The sequence below is a fragment of the Sminthopsis crassicaudata genome, chromosome 1, assembly GCF_048593235.1.
Source record: "Sminthopsis crassicaudata isolate SCR6 chromosome 1, ASM4859323v1, whole genome shotgun sequence".
In the NCBI taxonomy this organism is placed as follows: domain Eukaryota; kingdom Metazoa; phylum Chordata; class Mammalia; order Dasyuromorphia; family Dasyuridae; genus Sminthopsis; species Sminthopsis crassicaudata.
In genome coordinates, this window is record NC_133617.1 from 477558527 (window position 1) to 477576250 (window position 17724).

Genomic DNA, 17724 nt, shown 5'->3' on the forward strand with positions numbered 1-17724 from the left:
TAACATTCATATACCACAACTTATTCAGTCATCCCCCAAATGATGGACATCTACTCAGTTTCCAGTTTCTTACCAGTACAAAAAGGGCTGCTACAAATATTTTTTGCACATCAACATTCATTTTTGAAAAATTTTGTGTTTTAAATTTCTCCCTCTTCCTTGCCACTTCCCTCCCTAAGACAGTAACCAATCTGATCTAGGTTAAATATGCCAACACCTAACCTTTACCACTTGTTGTGGTAGGGGACAACCTGGTGTTTGGGGTACATAATCTTGCTGACTCTGATCTTACTTCCAGGAAACTACAGCTATTTGAACTCTTGGTACTTGTGCCTCAGTTAGAGGTACTAGCAAGAAGCAGTCAAATGCACTTCTCAGAAAGCAGGTGGACACAGTCATAATGGGCCTGAGACACCAGACAAATAGCAAGGACAAAGTCAAGGTCAGCAGTGTGAGAGAAAGCTACAATTTACTAAGGACAAGACTCCCAAGCTGGAGGCTCTGTTATAGTAGGTGGGGCCCCTGGCGGTTTCTCTCAGCTGCCTAGGAAAAAACACTTCAGTAGTGGTTAAAAGTCTAACAGTTTTCACTAGAGCATGAGAATTAAAGGATTGTAAAGATGGGGTGACTTGGAGGAGCAGCATGATGGGGTGAAGTGAAAGGACCAAAGAAAGGTCGCAGCTTTGCTATGTTTATTATCTGTATTATCTAGAACAAACCACTTAAGCCTCTCTGGGACTTAATTCCCTCCTTAGTAAAAAGAAAATATTGAAGGAAATGGCCTTCAAGATCCTTTCCAGCCTTATCTATCTTGAAAATTTCCATCTATCAATGCCTGAAATTCTCCCATTAGTGATTCATTCCTTTGGATTAAACAGTACTCTCTTCTTGTGATTCTCCTTTAATAAATATTGTCTGGTGATAGAGTCTTATTGTATCTGATGATGAGTCATTTGCGGCTCAAAGAGATACCCTCTCCAGACTCAGATCAATCACATCTCCTCTGCAGAGCATCAATGTGAGCAGACGTCTGAGAGGCAAGGAAGATGAGGGATGCTTCTGCTGATGCATTTTAAGTCTGAGCTGTATTCAAGATACTGTAAAAGGAAATGGTTCTTCCTGATTGCAAAGTGATTGGGAGATACTTAACTGAAAAGACTAAATACCCCCCCTCTCCTTTTTCTCTCTGTCCATCTGTCTGTTTCTGTGCTTGTGTGTGTGTCTCTGTGTATCTCTCCCTCTCTTTTCCTCTCTCATCTTCTGCATCTCCCTGTTTCTTTGTCTGTTTCTACCTTTCTCTGTTTCTCTCTGTCTCTTTTTATACACACTCACAGACAAACACACACACACACACACACACACGCATCTTTTGGTTTAAGAATTTCTTTTCTTCTCTTCCCCCTCCCCCCTTTCCCCAATATGTATGTATGGAAGGGCTGAGGAGAAGGGGAAGACTGAAAGGGGAAGAAGGGAAAGAAGGGGAGAGGCAGAGGAAAATTACTAAACTAAAATTAAATATTTTAGATACTTTTGCATATCATAATTCTCACACTCCATTTAACAAGTAATTCTTATGAATCCCCATGTACCTTGCTAAGACTAGAAGAGAAATAGGGCAGAAACAACAGATTAATAAAAAACTGTTCCATGTCCTCAAGGATTGACAATGGTCCTGCAATATCCTTCAATCCAGGATCTTGGACACTTTGCAAGTGGTCAATTCCACCTCATGGCACCCTTCATGTTTCCCTAAAAGGGATACTGAGAGACTTAGAGAGTTTTATCACACAATAATCAAAGTGTCAGAGCTAAGCCTGAACAATATAGTATGCATTCCCTAATAACTATTAAGTTCTATCTTGCTTTCTTTAAAAAGAATTTTTTTACTCCTAACTTGTTTTTCATATCATCATAATTTCTGAATGTATCCTTTCCCTGCTCCTTAACCAACAAACCATCCCTTGTGAGAATGAAAAGTAAACAGAAAAAACTCAAACAAACCAGTTCAGCAAAACTAATGAACACATCAAATGAATCTAACATAATATGCATTGTTCCACACTCAGCTCCCCACTTCTTCAAAGAAAAGGAGGAGCATTTTCTTCTGTCCTCTTTGGGTCTAACTTGCTTTTAAATACACCGACACAGACACATATATACACAAATATACACTCCCCCCTCTAGGTTTTCCTGGCAATGTGAAAAAGTGGGCATAATAAGTAGGCAGGGATCTCTTTGCCAAAATTATGTTATTGACATGCCCCTGAATTAACAGTAGGATTTGGCTAAAGATACTCTAAATTGCCTCTCATCTCAGACTGATCATATCCAAAAAGTAACCAATCCTGAAGCAAGGTTTCAACTGAACAATAGGTCTTTCCATAGCCTTGTTAATCTGCTGAGGACATGGCTTCCTTGCCAGATACAGTGCCATTCGGAGCAAGTTGCTCAGTAAACACCTGAGGGTGACACAGCATAGATCAGAAGGGGAATGCCAGGCTCTGCAGTTCTAAAATCACACTCGATCTCCTCTGCAATAAACACAAAGGTACCTGCCTCTGTGTACCACCTCCTTCAAAAGCCCATGAAAATCTAAATAGTTAAAAGAGGAAAAATGCAGAGTGTATTCAATAGTGATTAGGACTGATTTATTTGAAGCCCTTGGCATAAGGCCCATAAAAGGTAGAGTTAGTAATTGGAATCTATAGGTCTATGGATAAATATCAAGGGATCCTTGAACTTGGATGGGGAAAAAATACATCTTTATATTTGAATATAAATGGTTTCTTTCGTAAACCTATTTATTTTATTTTATATTTTAAACACAATTGTTTAAAAATGTTCTTCTGAGAAGGTATTCACAGGCTTCAACAGACAGCTCACAGAATAAATAACATAAAAAAGGTTAAGAACCACTGGATTATAGTGGGATTTCTTACCATACTAATATCAAGGAAAAAATAAATGACAAGACCACAAATCTCGGGCTTTCTGGTGAGGGTGGGATGGAGAGGGTGACCTTGAATTTAGTTTGAGAAGTCCTTTTATTCCCCCAAAACAGTGCCTCTGTTGCCTTTTATGGGGCCTGACATTCCCCTTAAGAGATGCACTTCTTTGCTTTTAGAAGACTTTTCAACCTTTAAAAGTTCCCTATTAAAATCTAAATAGTCCTAGGAGAGAAAGAATCTTAAAAGCCTTAGTGGCAAAAAATAGATGACAAAAGCCTACAAAAATAAGGTACCTAAAAGGATCACAGATTTAGATCAGGAAAGAACTCTATAGGTCATCTATCCAACCCCCTTATTTTACAGATAAGGCCAAAAAAGGTTCTACTCTACTACTAGAAAGTGGCAATTAGGTTTCAAATCCAACCCTTGATTTTAAATCTAGTGTTCTTTCCAGTGGTACACCTGCTTCCCTTAAGGGCAGGATTAGAAATAGGAATACTTCCTATACCAAAAAGAACGGTAATGGATGGTAAAAACACTCATAACTCACAAAACCCCTCCCAAACCCCTTCATCATTAGTGCCCAGTTAAGTATCTAAAGGAAGTATCTGATATAATTTTGGGGTTTTTGGTTTTTTTTTTACATATGTTATAATTCTTGACCTTGTGTACAGGTTACACCTGTCCAACAGAATGTCAGGGATTATTTATTTTAATATCTATCTCTAGTACCGTGTAGTGTATAGAACACTGAGTTTGAAAATAAGAAGACGCATTTTTTGGAGTTCAAATATGGCCTCAGACATTTACTAGCTGTATGATTATGGGCAAGTCACTAATCCTGTTTGCCTCAGTTTCCTCATCTGTAAAATGAGCTAAAGAAGGTATGGAAAACCACTCCAGTATCTTTGTCAAGAAAACCCCCAAAACCCTATAGAGTCATAAAGAGTTAGACAAGACAAAACAACCAATACCAAAAAAAGAGCCTTATACACAGTAGATGCTTAATAAATATTTGTTAAATTATTTGATTGAATAACCAGCTTCAACATATTCATTATTCTATCCTAAACCAATCCCATCAGACTTCATGGTATACAGTTATGTGTCAAGGCCTTGGGTTTGAACTATAATACATATGTGTGATATACAGTTTAATTATATTGGTATTCAGCCACAGAATATTCTGAACCTATTCAGACATCTAGCTTACTCTACATCCAAATTCACTAGCTATTAATATAAAAAAGTTGCATAGACATATACTTCTTTTGTAGTTTCATAGAGAATGTGGGAGATGGAACTAGGAGGCATAAGACCTGTGTTAGTTCTTATACTGCTAATCACCAGCCAAGGTAGAACATAAGCCTTTGGAAGACTGGGCCAGTTTTGTTTTGTCTCTGTGACTGGTGCCTTGCACAGTACCTGGTAAACTTAGTAAACTCCTGATAAATGCTTATTGACTTGAATTTCTTGCAATTCTTTCTGATACTAATATCAATTATTCAACTTCTGAGGAATTTTTTTTTATCATCACTACTACTTCCCCCAGTCTAGGAAGATCTATAGACCCCTTCTCAGAAGAATGTTTTTAAATGCATCAAATAAGCTAACAAAGGAAAGGAAACCAATTACAGAAAGATATGATTAACAAATCTGTGACATAGTCACATTATTTGAATTTTCTTTGCATATTTCCAATAAGCTGGAATCAATTATCATATTTTGGGTATAATTATAACTTTGAGCAGTTTAAATTCAAATAATGTGACCATTTCAGGAATTCATTATGTTGTACTAATTGAGACCAAGCTGTATAATGAAAAATAATTATTAAAATAGACAAGCTCACTAGGAGTGCTGGCATGTACCTGTAGTTCCTGCTACTGAGGAGGCTGAGGCCAATAGACAGCTTGAGCTTGGGAGTCTTGAGCTATAGTGGGGTTAAAGCCAACTGGGTATCCTCACTAAGTCCCACACCAAAATGGAAAGTTCCTAGAAATGAAACACTATCAGGCTGCCTAGAGAGGGGGGTAACTGACCCAAGTAAAAAATGTATTAAGCTAAAGCTTACATGCTGAACAATAGAAGTTTTCAGCTACTCATTAATTATGTGACCTTTAACAAAGTATTTTACTCCTCTGAATTTGAGCTTCAGCATCCTTAAAATGGACATAGTAATTGGATGTAGTATCACATGCCTATAATCTCTGGTTGCTGAAGAGGTTGAGGCTGGAATTTCTCTGGCATTTAGGAGCTCTGAGTTATAACTCAGGCAGGAATAAGGAGCTACCAAATTGCCTAAAGAGGAATAAACTGGCCTCATCTGGAAAATAGAACAGTTCAAAACTTCTATACTGATCAAAACTAAACCTAAGTCTATGAGTGATCCTGTATTTCCAGCCTAGATGAGATAGGGAAAAGGAAGGAAGGAAGAAGGAAGAAAGGAAGGAAGGAAGGAAGGAAGGAAGGAAGGAAGGAAGGAAGGAAGGAAGGAAGGAAGGAAGGAAGGAAGGAAGGAAGGAAGGAAGGAAGGAAGGAAGGAAGGAAGGAAGGAAGGAAGGAAGGAAGGAAAGGAGAAGGAAGAAAGGAAGGAAAGGAGAAGGAAGAAAGGAAGGAAAGGAGAAGGAAGGAAGGAAGGAAAGGAGAAGGAAGGAAGGAAGGAAAGGAGAAGGAAGAAAGGAAGGAAAGGAGAAGGAAGAAAGGAAGGAAAGGAGAAGGAAGGAAGGAAGGAAAGGAGAAGGAAGGAAGGAAGGAAGGAAGGAAGGAAGGAAGGAAGGAAGGAAGGAAGGAAGGAAGGAAGGAAGGAAAGGAGAAGGAAGAAAGGAAGGAAAGGAGAAGGAAGAAAGGAAGGAAAGGAGAAGGAAGGAAGGAAGGAAGGAAGGAAGGAAGGAAGGAAGGAAGGAAGGAAGGAAGGAAGGAAGGAAGGAAGGAAGGAAGGAAGGAAGGAAGGAAGAAGGAAGAAAGAAAGGAAGGAAAGGAGAAGGAAGAAAGGAAGGAAAGGAGAAGGAAGAAAGGAAGGAAAGGAGAAGGAAGAAAGGAAGGAAAGGAGAAGGAAGAAAGGAAGGAAAGGAGAAGGAAGAAAGGAAGGAAAGGAGAAGGAAGGAAGGAAGGAAGGAAGGAAGGAAGGAAGGAAGGAAGGAAGGAAGGAAGGAAGGAAGGAAGGAAGGAAGGAAGGAAGGAAGGAAAGGAAAGGAAAGGAAAGGAAAGGAAAGGAAAGGAAAGGAAGGAAGGAAGGAAAGGAAGGAAAGGAAGGAAAGGAAGGAAAGGAAGGAAAGGAAGGAAAGGAAGGAAAGGAAGGAAAGGAAGGAAAGGAAGGAAAGGAAGGAAAGGAAGGAAAGGAAGGAAAGGAAGGAAAGGAAGGAAAGGAAGGAAAGGAAGGAAAGGAAGGAAAGGAAGGAAAGGAAGGAAAGGAAGGAAAGGAAGGAAAGGAAGGAAAGGAAGGGAAAAAAATACCAGTTCATGAACTTCAGCATTTTTTTGTCTCCCTAGTATGCCCAAACCCAAAGCCCAAAGACTCTGATTTTTACTACCTATATAATAACAGGAAAGTCATTTAACCTTTCAGAACCTGTTTCCTTATCTGTAAAAATGAGAGAAGTTGGACCAGATAACCTTTAAAATCCCTTCCATATCTCCATCCTATATGTGACACACAGATTATTATTCTTTTTCAATGCTTAATTCCTTTTTGTATCATATTCATCAAATATAAGCATAATATATAAAGAAATTAACCACTGTAAAAGAAAACTATAACTAACATTTTTATTATACTTTTAAGGTTTGGAAAGAAAGCACTTCAATTCCTATATGAGCTTTAAGGGGGGAAAAAAAGTTGTTATTAATAGTGAGGTCAAGGAAGACTTCCTGAAGAAAACAGTCAATTGTTAATTGAAAAAAATTAAAATACAAGTGTTTGTTTTGTTTGGCCCTGTACACTGCAATTGACCTTATACACACACATATAATTATACCAATAAGACAAACAAAAGCTTACAGCCTAACAAAGGAGAGAAGTAACACATACCAATAAAACAGCATATGGAGGTGGCTGGTGGTGCAGTGGTTGCAATGCTGCACCTGAGTCAGAAAGACCTGAATTCAAATCTGATCTCAGAAACTTAATTGAAGTGGTATGACCTGGCCAAGTGATTTAACTTCTATTCTGCCTCAGTTTTTTTAAACTTTTTTTCAGGGTTGTTATGAGGATCAAATGAGATAAAAATTGTAAAAAATGTTTAGCACAATATCTGGCACATAGTAAGTGCTTCTTTATAAATACTTATTTCTCTTCCCTCCCCTACAAATATTAGGTTTTAAATAATAAGCCTTTTGGATAGTTCAAATTTAAATATCCTAAGAGGCCAGAGGAAAGAAGGAAGATTGCTTTTGTGGTGGGGAAACCTCAAAAAGAAGGTGATTTAAGCTGAGCCTGGAAGGATGGAAAAATGCTGAAGGGATGGATGGGGGTGGGATGAGGAGCACATTTCAGCTAGAGAAAACAACCAAAATAAATGTAAGAAGGTGAGATCATCTTAGCCCTTCAGCTGGGACCTCAAAGACCATCTAGTTCAATTTAGATTTTACAATTTTACAAATTAAAAAAAAAAAACAAGCAAACACCAAATGGCCAGGGAAGTTAGTTATTTACTCAATATCATAGAGGCAATAAGTATAAAAGACAGAATCTGAACCCAGAACTTCAATTGTAGAGTCAGAGTACCTATCCACTGTATTGCCTAGAATTCAGGAAATAGTTCAGTTTGGCAAGAGTGGATGGGTTATGCTAGGTGAGAGTAGGAGGTCAGACTAGAAAGGTTTATTTGACCCAAAATTTGGAAAGATTCTGCCAAACAAACAAGCATGGATTTTGTTTTTAGGCCATGGGTAATAGATAACTACTGACCATTTTGAGCAGGGGGAAAGACATGACCACATGGTGCTTAAAAACAGTAGTATTCACAATGGTAGGCTTGAATCATCCAGAAAAGGTTAAATTATGTTCAGTACTCTGATAAATTATTATGACCAAAAGACTTAGCTTCAATAAACTTTCTTTGTCAAATAGATTTTATCAAATAGATAATTCTCACTACACAGGAAGCATGTAGTCAGTCAACACTTATTAAGCTCCTTCTCTTCTCCAGGCATTTTGTAAAGTTCTAGGCATGAAAAGAAAGGAATGAAATGTGGGAATAAACAAAGTACATTCTACTCAATGGCTCCATATGAAGCACATGGGAATATAAAGATCTGGATTCTACCCCTTCCTTTGACAGATGAGGAAACAGGATTTCTGTAGCTGCAATCAGATGAATCTGGGCTGGAAATTGTTTTCTAGGGAGAGTCTCTGTAATTTGCCAAAGGTCAGGCAGGGAATTATTAGTCCAGTTTAGCATAGAGTCTGGCACATATGTAGTAGGAGCTTAATCTGACTGTATCAGAAAAGGGATATATGAACTCTAGTCTTTTACTCCAAAGCTAATGTTCTTTCCACTGTACCAGGAGATGCAAAGCACATGCATTTTGGGAGACAAGAATACCAAAGGAAAACTTCTTAGCTATACATTAGGATCCAAGGACTGCATTGCCAATCATCCTAACAGAAAAACAGCTTGATGGGAAAAAAGGGAGCCACCCTTTTCTAAGCAGCTCTGACCCTGGAATTTCTACTCTGAAGCTCCTGGGTTTTAATGCAGATTTTACCTCATTCATTGCAAAGCTGGGTAATGCAGAGTGGGATGCAGGGAGAGTCAGAGATGGGGAGGGAAGGGAAGAGGAGAGGATGAAAGGAAAGGAACAGAGAGGGAGAAAAAGAGAAAGGAAAAGAAAGGGAGAAAACCCTAATATTAGAGCATGATAAAAGGGTGTGTTCTGGGAAAACCCATTTAGTTCCTTTTTTCTTCTATCTCCAGTGCTGTTTTCATTTATGGCTGTAGCTCCAGGGCCTGCCTTACACTATAGGTACCTCCCCTTCCTGCCAATCAGTAAGGGAACCTAGCCTAGATAGTTTGATCCCCCCTCCCCCATTCCACCCTTCCACCCAAAGCATGATTTTGATCTAGCCTCTGGTTTAGTTTAAGGGGATCAGACCAAATCAAAGAGTGCAGTAGCTATTTTAGTTGAAACCCTAAAGCAACTGGGTAACTTAACAAAGCCATAACCAGAAAAAAAAATCCAATCCCTTTTAACTCCCCCCTACAAAAGAACTGAGCATCATATACATCAAATGCTAAAAATCCAAGGTGGGTGAGAATGAGTGTGTGTGTGTGTGTGTGTGTGTGTGTGTGTGTGTGTGTGTGTGAAGAGTGGTGGGGAAGGAAACCCATATTAATTCCTTTCTAGTAAGAAAACTCAGAGAATAGCTCATCTTTTTCCCTTCCCCCAGCCTTACACCAGATCCCAGTATTAGCTGTACTTGATTTGGTTTCCAATCAAATGGATTCATCATAAACTGCAAGCCCTATGGGATAGATCTGGGCTGGAAAGTGTTTTCTTGGGAAACCAAGAGGCTTCCTAATACACCAAGCGCACGATTTAGAAAAGGCCACCCAGCTTGATAGGGTGCCACACTTGCTGGGACTAGACATGAGGCCATTACTGAAATAGTAATTCAATATGGAGAGGGAGCTAATGGGCAGAAAATCTCTGTAACTCAGCCCCTCCTAGGAAGCCCTGGGCAGGCAGGGTCCTGCAGTCCCCTACACAGGTAGTAGAGTTCAGAGGCTGAACTGAATCTTTGGCTCTTCAGAGTTCTGTAACAGGAGGATGGGGGGTGAAAGGAAGGGAGGTGGGAGGGGGAAATAAGCTCTTCCAGGTAAGCAAATTATTATCTGAGCCAAGACTAGAGCTCAGGCAGGTCTCCTCATTCAGTTCTTGTTCCACTATCACATGCTGCTTTGTCTTTATCAGAATCAATGTCAATCTCTACATGAATGATAATCTAATGGTATCAACATATTTCAAGGGGGACATAATAACAAATTCAATACAAACAAATAATTATTAAGCATCTATATGCTGGAGACTGCACTGGACTAGACAAGGAGGACACAAAATAAAAATAAAACTGCACCTATTCTCAAGTAGTTTACATTCTAGTGGAGGAATGGAAATGAACATGGGAAAAGTAAATAGAAATACTATTCAAAATAGCACAAAGTAATTTTAAGATAGGGACAAGTAATCGGTACAGGCCTGGAGTCAGGAAGAGCTGAGTTCAAGATCAGCTTTTACTTACTATGTAACCTTGGACAAATCACTTCACCCTGTTTGCCTCCGTTTCCTCATCTGTAAAATAAGTTGGAGAAGGAAATGGCAAACTACTTCATACCTCTAACAAGAAAACCTCAAATGAAGTCACAAACAATCAGAAACAACTAAAAAAACTACCAAAAAACAACAACAAAAGTTTTAAGAGGAACAGAAAACAACTGGGTGGAGGTCAATCCATCAGCTAATATACATGAAGCAATTACTATATGCAGAAGCCAGATACCCAAATATAAAAATGAGACTACAGCACAGTTGGGGATGGGGGGGCAAAAGAGGAAAGTCTTTATTAGTCCTCATTTTCCCCTTTACCCCAAGATTTGCTCAGATAGAGCTAGCTGCCCTGAGCTCTCCTCAGAGCTCCCCAAATCTGGGATGTCTCTAGTAACAGAAGAATAAAATAGTCCCTATTTACACTGGAATGGATAAAGATCTGATAAAGGTCTTTTACGGGAGGTAGCACCTAAACTATGCTCCAGAGGAGGGATTCTTAACCTGGGATCTGTGGCTAGATTTCAGTGGGGTCTGTGACTTGAATGGGAATAAAATCACGTCTTTATTTCAATGTTATTCATTCCTTTTGCAATCCTATTTATTGTATTTTATTCAATTAAAACCAATATAACAGCAAGCTGAACAGATGTTAATCTCTCCTACTGGGGAGGGCTCAGGCTAGTGGGTCACTTGGGTTCTGAGCTGTTCTACCTGGCTAAATGACCAAACTAAGTCAGGCACCAAGACGGTGAGACCCCTGGGTAAATGGGGGGATCACCTGGTTGCCTTAGAAAGAACAAATCAGTTTAGGGAAGAAAAGTAGAGCAGGTTAAAGCTTTGCTGCCAATCAATATTGGGATCATGGCCAGGAAGCTGCTTTACTACTAGCCTAGGCAAAATGGGGAGAGCCATCTCAAAACCAAAGCAAACACGTTCTTCTAAGAAGGGGTCCAAAGCCTTCAGCAGGCTGCCAAAGGGCCCCCACACACAGACACACACAGTGAGAATTTAAAAGAAGTTAGGGATCATAAGAGCAGAAGTGAGGATAGAATACATTTTGTAAATGGGGAATCACCTTGCAAAGGCACTGAGGTAGAAATATGCTGCAACCTCATCTCACCTACTTTATTCCTTTCTACTCCTCTAGAATGCTCCTTTCCATTTTATATGTGAATGTACATGTATGTGCACATACATGTGTATGTGTATGTATGTGTGTATATACATATATATATTTGTGTGTACCCACACACCCCTCCACTAAAGTTCTTGGCAATAGCTAACTTTCCTTGCACTCCTCAAAAAATCACACAATTGAGGGGACCACCTACTCTGCCAATGAGTAATATATTTGTCCCACTTTAAGGAATCATTTTCAATATTTGAAAAGGGCAGACTAGCACATCAGGGACTGATGGGGGTGGATGCTACATCCCAGAAAGCGGCAGGCAGAAATGCACAGGAGGAGGGACATCTGGTGAATCCCACTTCTTTCCGCTGGATTTCTGATGTGAGCCCCTTACCCAGACAGCCCTCACCTCCAGAGCATCTAGCTGACAGAGAACTGGGCAGGAGACCTCAGTCCCAGGGCTTTGCATAGAGGTTAGCTTTGGGGGTAGAAGCCAGGGATGCATTCTTTTGCTGACGCACAGTGCAGCTCACGCCATGAGTCAGCCCAGTTTACTGCATAAACCCAAGTATCAAGGGCCGGGCTTCCTACCTCCATGATCACTGTCGAGGGAGGGGGATGGGCACAAAGGGTGAACTTTGTATCCTGCTGGGCAAAAAATAATCTAGTGTGCAGATATTGAGCCTCTTGTTATTGGGAAAGAGAATGGGCTGCTGAGTGCATGCAGAACACAGAAGGAGCACAGTTTCTTAATAGCAAATATATGCTCCCTCACTGACAGAATACAGCAGAAATCTACCTGACCATCCCTTCGATGAATTTGAGCCAAAGTCTGCTTTCTCTCCTCTCCTTCGCCCCTGACTTTGGCATGGCATACTCTTTGGATGAGCAGAAATACAGCTAGGGAGTGGTTGAGGGGGGGCAAGAAGAAATGGGGAACTAAGAATTTCTGATAAGTTTGTTCCTGGACATATCTAAAAATTAATGAGAACCTGGCCTCTTATCAACACACAGGTGAGTCAGGCCCTGGAAGACTCCTGAAAAATCTACTTTCTTCCATCTATTTGCTTTGTTATCAACTTCACTCGCTCTAAATTCTAAGCTAACTCACACAATTTCTACCACTTCTTTGGATTTTGATGGAAGGGCATCGCATGGTAAGGATGCTTAAAGTAGAGTCCTATTTTGGGATCAATAAAAAGCTCTCCCTCTTCTACCTACAAACCTCCCTTCATAACTCACCCTTCCAAAGCTATAAAATATGGAGCCGTAGCTCTCCACAAGAACACCTTGAGAACTTGTACCTCCTAGTGGATTCTCTCTCTTAATAGCAACTTTATGGCTATGAATAACCTTCCCAAAGTACATTCTTTTCAAGGTCATTGCTATAGGTAGAATGTCTCAAAGTCTTAGTGCAGGTTTAAGAAATTAAAGGTTAAAACCACACTAAATCTTTGGGAACATCATGTGTGTATATCTGTGTGTGTGTGTGTGTGTGTGTGTATATATGTATATATATATGTATATATATATGTATACATATATATACATATATATATATTTAAATCAACCAAAATTTTAAATACATTTGCTTAACTACATCAAAGTGATTTTCCCATGTACTTATTCCCTCCACCAACTCAGATCCAAACATTTCTGCCCTGTAAGATCATAGACTCACAGCTGGAACAACCACATAACAATCAGAAAGGGAGAGAGTACAAATTGACTTCTCCTTGTGGGAATAAGTACCCTTATTCAAAAGAGGGGCACTTTACAACAAACAAGATTGTATGTCTCAGGACACCCCTGGCAAGATAGAGGGGAGGTGGCAATAGTCAAGAGGTCTGAGGCCATCCCTTGGGAAAACTGAAGTTAACTTCAGACTTTCCTGAAGTCATCCGGAAGAGCCATCTCCAGTGGTCCTGGTCTCTATCCAGCTCTGGAGGAGAAAGTAAGCCAGGTGACCTTGCCCAGCCCTCCCTCCCTTAGATCCAAATCACTTGCATGTCATGGAATCACCTCCCCGTGTCTCGGTGAGAACGAGGGACAAACAACAAGCATCAGCAAAGTGACTGACTCGGGTCCTTAGACTTAGCAGAGGAAAGGCGTGTGGTGAAGAGAAAGCAGAAAGCAGAGTATTAAGTGATGACTGATTTACATGTGAGAAGTAAGTGAGGCAGAAGACAAAGGCCATGCATGCATGACTAGCTAAGAGGGTGGGCTGTTCATCTCATCCAGGGAGGAAGAGCAGAAGAACAGCCCAGGGTCAGTTCTGTGAGATTCACAGAATATTAAAAGAACTAGAGCAAGGCCTCCAAGACATGGAGCTCATTCTCCATAGAGGATTTATGGAAAGACACAGGAAAGAATACACATGTAGCAAGATAGATATGCATAATATATATAATATACAGCACACTACTATGAAAGAAGCAGCATGGTATATAGGGGTGGCTAAGGGGGGTGGGCAAATCTGAATTCAAATCCTGTTTCTGTGACCATGGGTTAACTCCCTTAGGCAGGATCCCCCACCCCCACCCTCATCCCAGTTTCTTAAGATGAAAAGTAACAAAAGTGTTCAAGCTTTGACTCATTATGCAGTTGAATAATGCATTGTATACGGGTACACAAACGTGTGTATATGTGTATTTTATACATATATACACACACTTATATGCATACATATGTATGTATGTATGTATATTTGTGTATATATGTGTTCAGATAACCCCAAACAGTATGGAAACAGATAGGAGGTTGCCTATTTCTCTGGGCCTCCTTGAAAGTAAATGTGCAAAAATGCAAACATATATCTCTGTGTATGTATATACATGCAATTATATGAATATATGTATATGTGTATGTATGAACACATTGAGCTATATATAAAGGCAGCTAGGTGGCAAAGTGACAGAGCCCCATCACTTGGAATGAGAAAGCCCTGAGTATCACTAATTACCTATGTGACTAATTACCTTAGTTTCTCATCTGCAAAATGGGGATAATAATAGCACCTAACTCCTACAGTTGTTAGAAACAATTGAGATTCTATATGTAAAGGGCTATACAGCAAGCTACTATGGGAGAAGCAGTATGATACATAGGGTAACTAAGGGAGACAGGCAGATCTAGATTCAAATCCTGTTTCTAACAATAAATTGGCTCTATGCCTTAGGCAGAATCCCCCGCCCCCTCCCTCATCCTAATTTCTTTTTTAAAAAAGTTACAAAAATGTTCAAGCTTTGACTCAGTAGAAGAAATGTCCGTAGAAAGAGTGCCCCATGCTGAGGAAATTACAGGTCTGGACTATAAAACAAACACTATCAAGTGACATGAGCCTTCTTTGGGGGAGAAAGGGAAGGGATTATAAACCTCCTCTGTCATTTCTGTTATTATAATGTGGTCCAGGACTAGTTCTGCTTTTTCCATCACTTTCCACTCTTCCTACTCTCCTTCCTCCATCCTATGGTATAAAGACCTAGCCTGGCAGTGCTGAAAGGTCACTTGACATTTAATGTTTGCATTCAGACAGCCCTACTAAACAACTGCCTTTTGCCTTCACCAATCCCATACCCGCTGGCCCATTAAATAAGGGAAGGAGACTGGCAGAAAGGAAGGGGGCACAAGGAGGATGGGGAAAGCTGCCAAATCTGTCAGATGAAATCTACTGGGAAAGGCCTCTCTGGAAGCCATAGCAAGTACCAGAGCTTCTGGCTGGTGGCTGATTTCTCCCAGAGGAGCCCAGTAAAAGCCTCCATACTCCTAAGCAGGGGAGATATAAGGGAATAGCTGTAATTGGTCCAACTCAACACTCCAGCCCCAATAGAGCCCAGGCTCTTGTAGGTCATGGCAGAAGGAGGAGAGTGGTTAGGATGGACCCTGCATGAGTTGGTGGGCTTGGGGGTGGAGAGCCTAGAGGAAGCATGATAGTTTTTAGTGGCTTCCCTCTGTTAATTATTTCCAACTCATCCTTCCATATCTTGCTTGTACATAGTTGTTATGTTGTCTACCTCATTAAATTGTGAGCTTTTGTCTTTTATCTTTCTTTGCAGTGTCTAGCATATAGTAGGTACTCAATAAATGATAGGTGACTGGCTGATGGTAAAGAGTTTTTCTGTATTTGAAGTCAGAGAATTTGAGTTCAAATCCTGACTTTGCCATTTACTTCATGTGTGACCTTGGACAAGGCACAGTACGTTCAGTGCTTACAGTGTCTACACTTAACACAGTGCCAAGATAGGCACTTAATAAATGCTTGCTGACATAATCCCAGGAGACCTTAGTTCCTCAGTTGTAAAATAAGGGAATTAATTTAAGGAAGGTGAGGAAGGGAAGAAAACAAGTGTTTATGAAGTGCCCACTACAAGTACCTATGTGCTAGGTGTTTCACAAATATCACATTTGCTTGTTAAACAACTCTATTAAGTATTTTCATTATCACCCCCATTTTTACAGTTAAGGAAACTGAGGCAGACAGAAGTTAAGTGACTTGCCTAGTATCACACAGCTAGGAAGTTTCTGAGATTGGATTTGAACTCAAATCTTCCTGAGTGTGGGGCCCAGCCTTCTATCCACTGCATCAGCTAGCTCCCTAAATGACCTCCCAAGGTCTCTTCTTCCCTTAAAGACTCCCAGCTGTCTTCTCTTACAGAACTCCACAGAATGTTACAGCTAGAATAGATCAACTAAGAGCCAATGAACCTGCTTTCCAGCAAACCTCTCGTTTTGTAAATGAGAAAATCCTGTGCCCTTTAGGCAAAGCAACTTGCTCAACTTCACAGACCTAGTAGAATGCCAGTCAGGCTCTGAACTTGGGACTTCTAGCATTGTCAGTTCTCTTCCCATTAGGACATGATGCTTAACTCTCCTCCAGGTGATAGAAAACAAGTCCAGCAGCTCTTAGTGAAGCGCAGGCTTTGGGGAGGTCCCTCCAGATAACACCTCCAGGTAGGCCCAGGGATACAGGTAAAGTCCAGGCTGCATCCATGGTCTCAATGTTAGCTATGCAGCCCTTCCAAAGGAGGGGTGGGGTGGAAGAGAATGCTTTCATTTCTTTCCCACCTTTTCCCTAAGAGGTAGTGTCAGGCTCGGGCTCAGTTAGGCTCCGGACGAGAAGGATGGCCAGGGGTGGCTTACGCCCTTTCTTCCTCTCCTGAGGTGGATGTTCATGGGACTCAGACACCCTCCTCTCCAATCACCCCGCCACGATTTCCTCTTTTCTGGGGAGCTGCTGTTTTGCAATGGGGCAGTGGGTGAGAGCAAGACACGCATCGGAGGAGGAGGGGGCGGAGGGAGAAGGGAGAAGGGAAGGAGGAAGAGGGCGGCGAGGAAGGGGTGGGGGTCCCAGGGAATCCCGCCAGAAAACGGCGCTGGGGGCAGGCTCCCTTCTCCCAGCCCCCGACGCACCCATAACTTCCGTGACCTAAAGGGAAGGAGAAACTTCCAAGAGGAGGCAGGTTCAGCACCAACGGACGAGGTAAGGTAAGCCTACCTGTCCCCCTCCCCCCAAAGCTGAGGGAGAGGGCAAACAGGTGCACCGCTCCCAGTTTCCAGGATATGACCTCCTCTAGGGGGCAGCACAGAAAGGGAGTTAGATAGGTAAGGTTAAGACCCCCGCAGTGTGCAGGAGAAAGGAAGGTGGGCAGGGGGGAGGGTGGGGACTAGCAGAGGTCTACCAGAGGCGCCCACCTATTCCCCCGTGAGGTGGGGAGAAAGCTGCCCCTCCCCCCTGCCGGATGGCCCCAGACCTCGGCGGGGTGGGGGTCCCAGGTGGTCTCCCATCCGAGCAGGGGAGGGCTCTCCCAGGCACACAGGTAGCCGGCCACGAGGCCCCTCCGCCCAGCCCGTCCGTGGCCCCCTCCCCTGACTCACCGGGTGCCCCGCAGTCCGCGCACAGCTGGTTGCCGTCTCGGTGGAGGAGCTCCAGCAGAGCCCTCTTCTTCTCTTTCGCCATGGGTGGTGCTGAGCCGGGCGCCCGCTGCCCGTGTCTCCCGCTGTCTGTGCTGCCGCCGCTGCCGCCGCTGCCCCCGCTGCCGCTTCTCTAAATAATCTTCTTGGGGTGGGGGCGGGGTGGGGGGAGCGAGGACCGAGAGGTGGGGGTGGGACCAAGGGCTACCTCGCCGCCGGCCGCCGGTGCGGCATGGGGGGCGCGGGGGCGGGGGCCGGGGCGCGGGGAGGCTCCGGGCTGCGGCGCGTGCTGGCCAGGGCGGGGACCCGGCGCTATGCCACGGTCCGCGGGCGCGGCGCGCCTGCCATCCTCACAGCCCCGGCGCCCGGGCTCCGGCGGCCTCGGCTCGGGCGCTGGTTCCGCATTCCTCCCGCGGCGGAGGAGACACCGCCGCCGCCGCCGGTGTCGGTGTCTCGGAGCGCCCAGCC

At 42.4% G+C, this 17724-nt stretch overlaps 1 protein-coding gene across 1 annotated transcript in view; it reads right to left on the minus strand.

Moving 5' to 3' along the window:
• ADAP1 (ArfGAP with dual PH domains 1) overlaps window positions 1-17416 on the minus strand; it is a 168408-nt gene extending 150992 nt beyond the window's left edge. Inside the window, exon 1 of the mRNA XM_074281106.1 lies at window positions 17221-17416. Coding sequence (XP_074137207.1) covers window positions 17221-17302 — 82 coding nt within the window. The 5' untranslated portion in view covers window positions 17303-17416. The remainder of the gene's footprint in view (window positions 1-17220) is intronic.
• Between the last annotated feature and the right edge of the window lie 308 nt (window positions 17417-17724).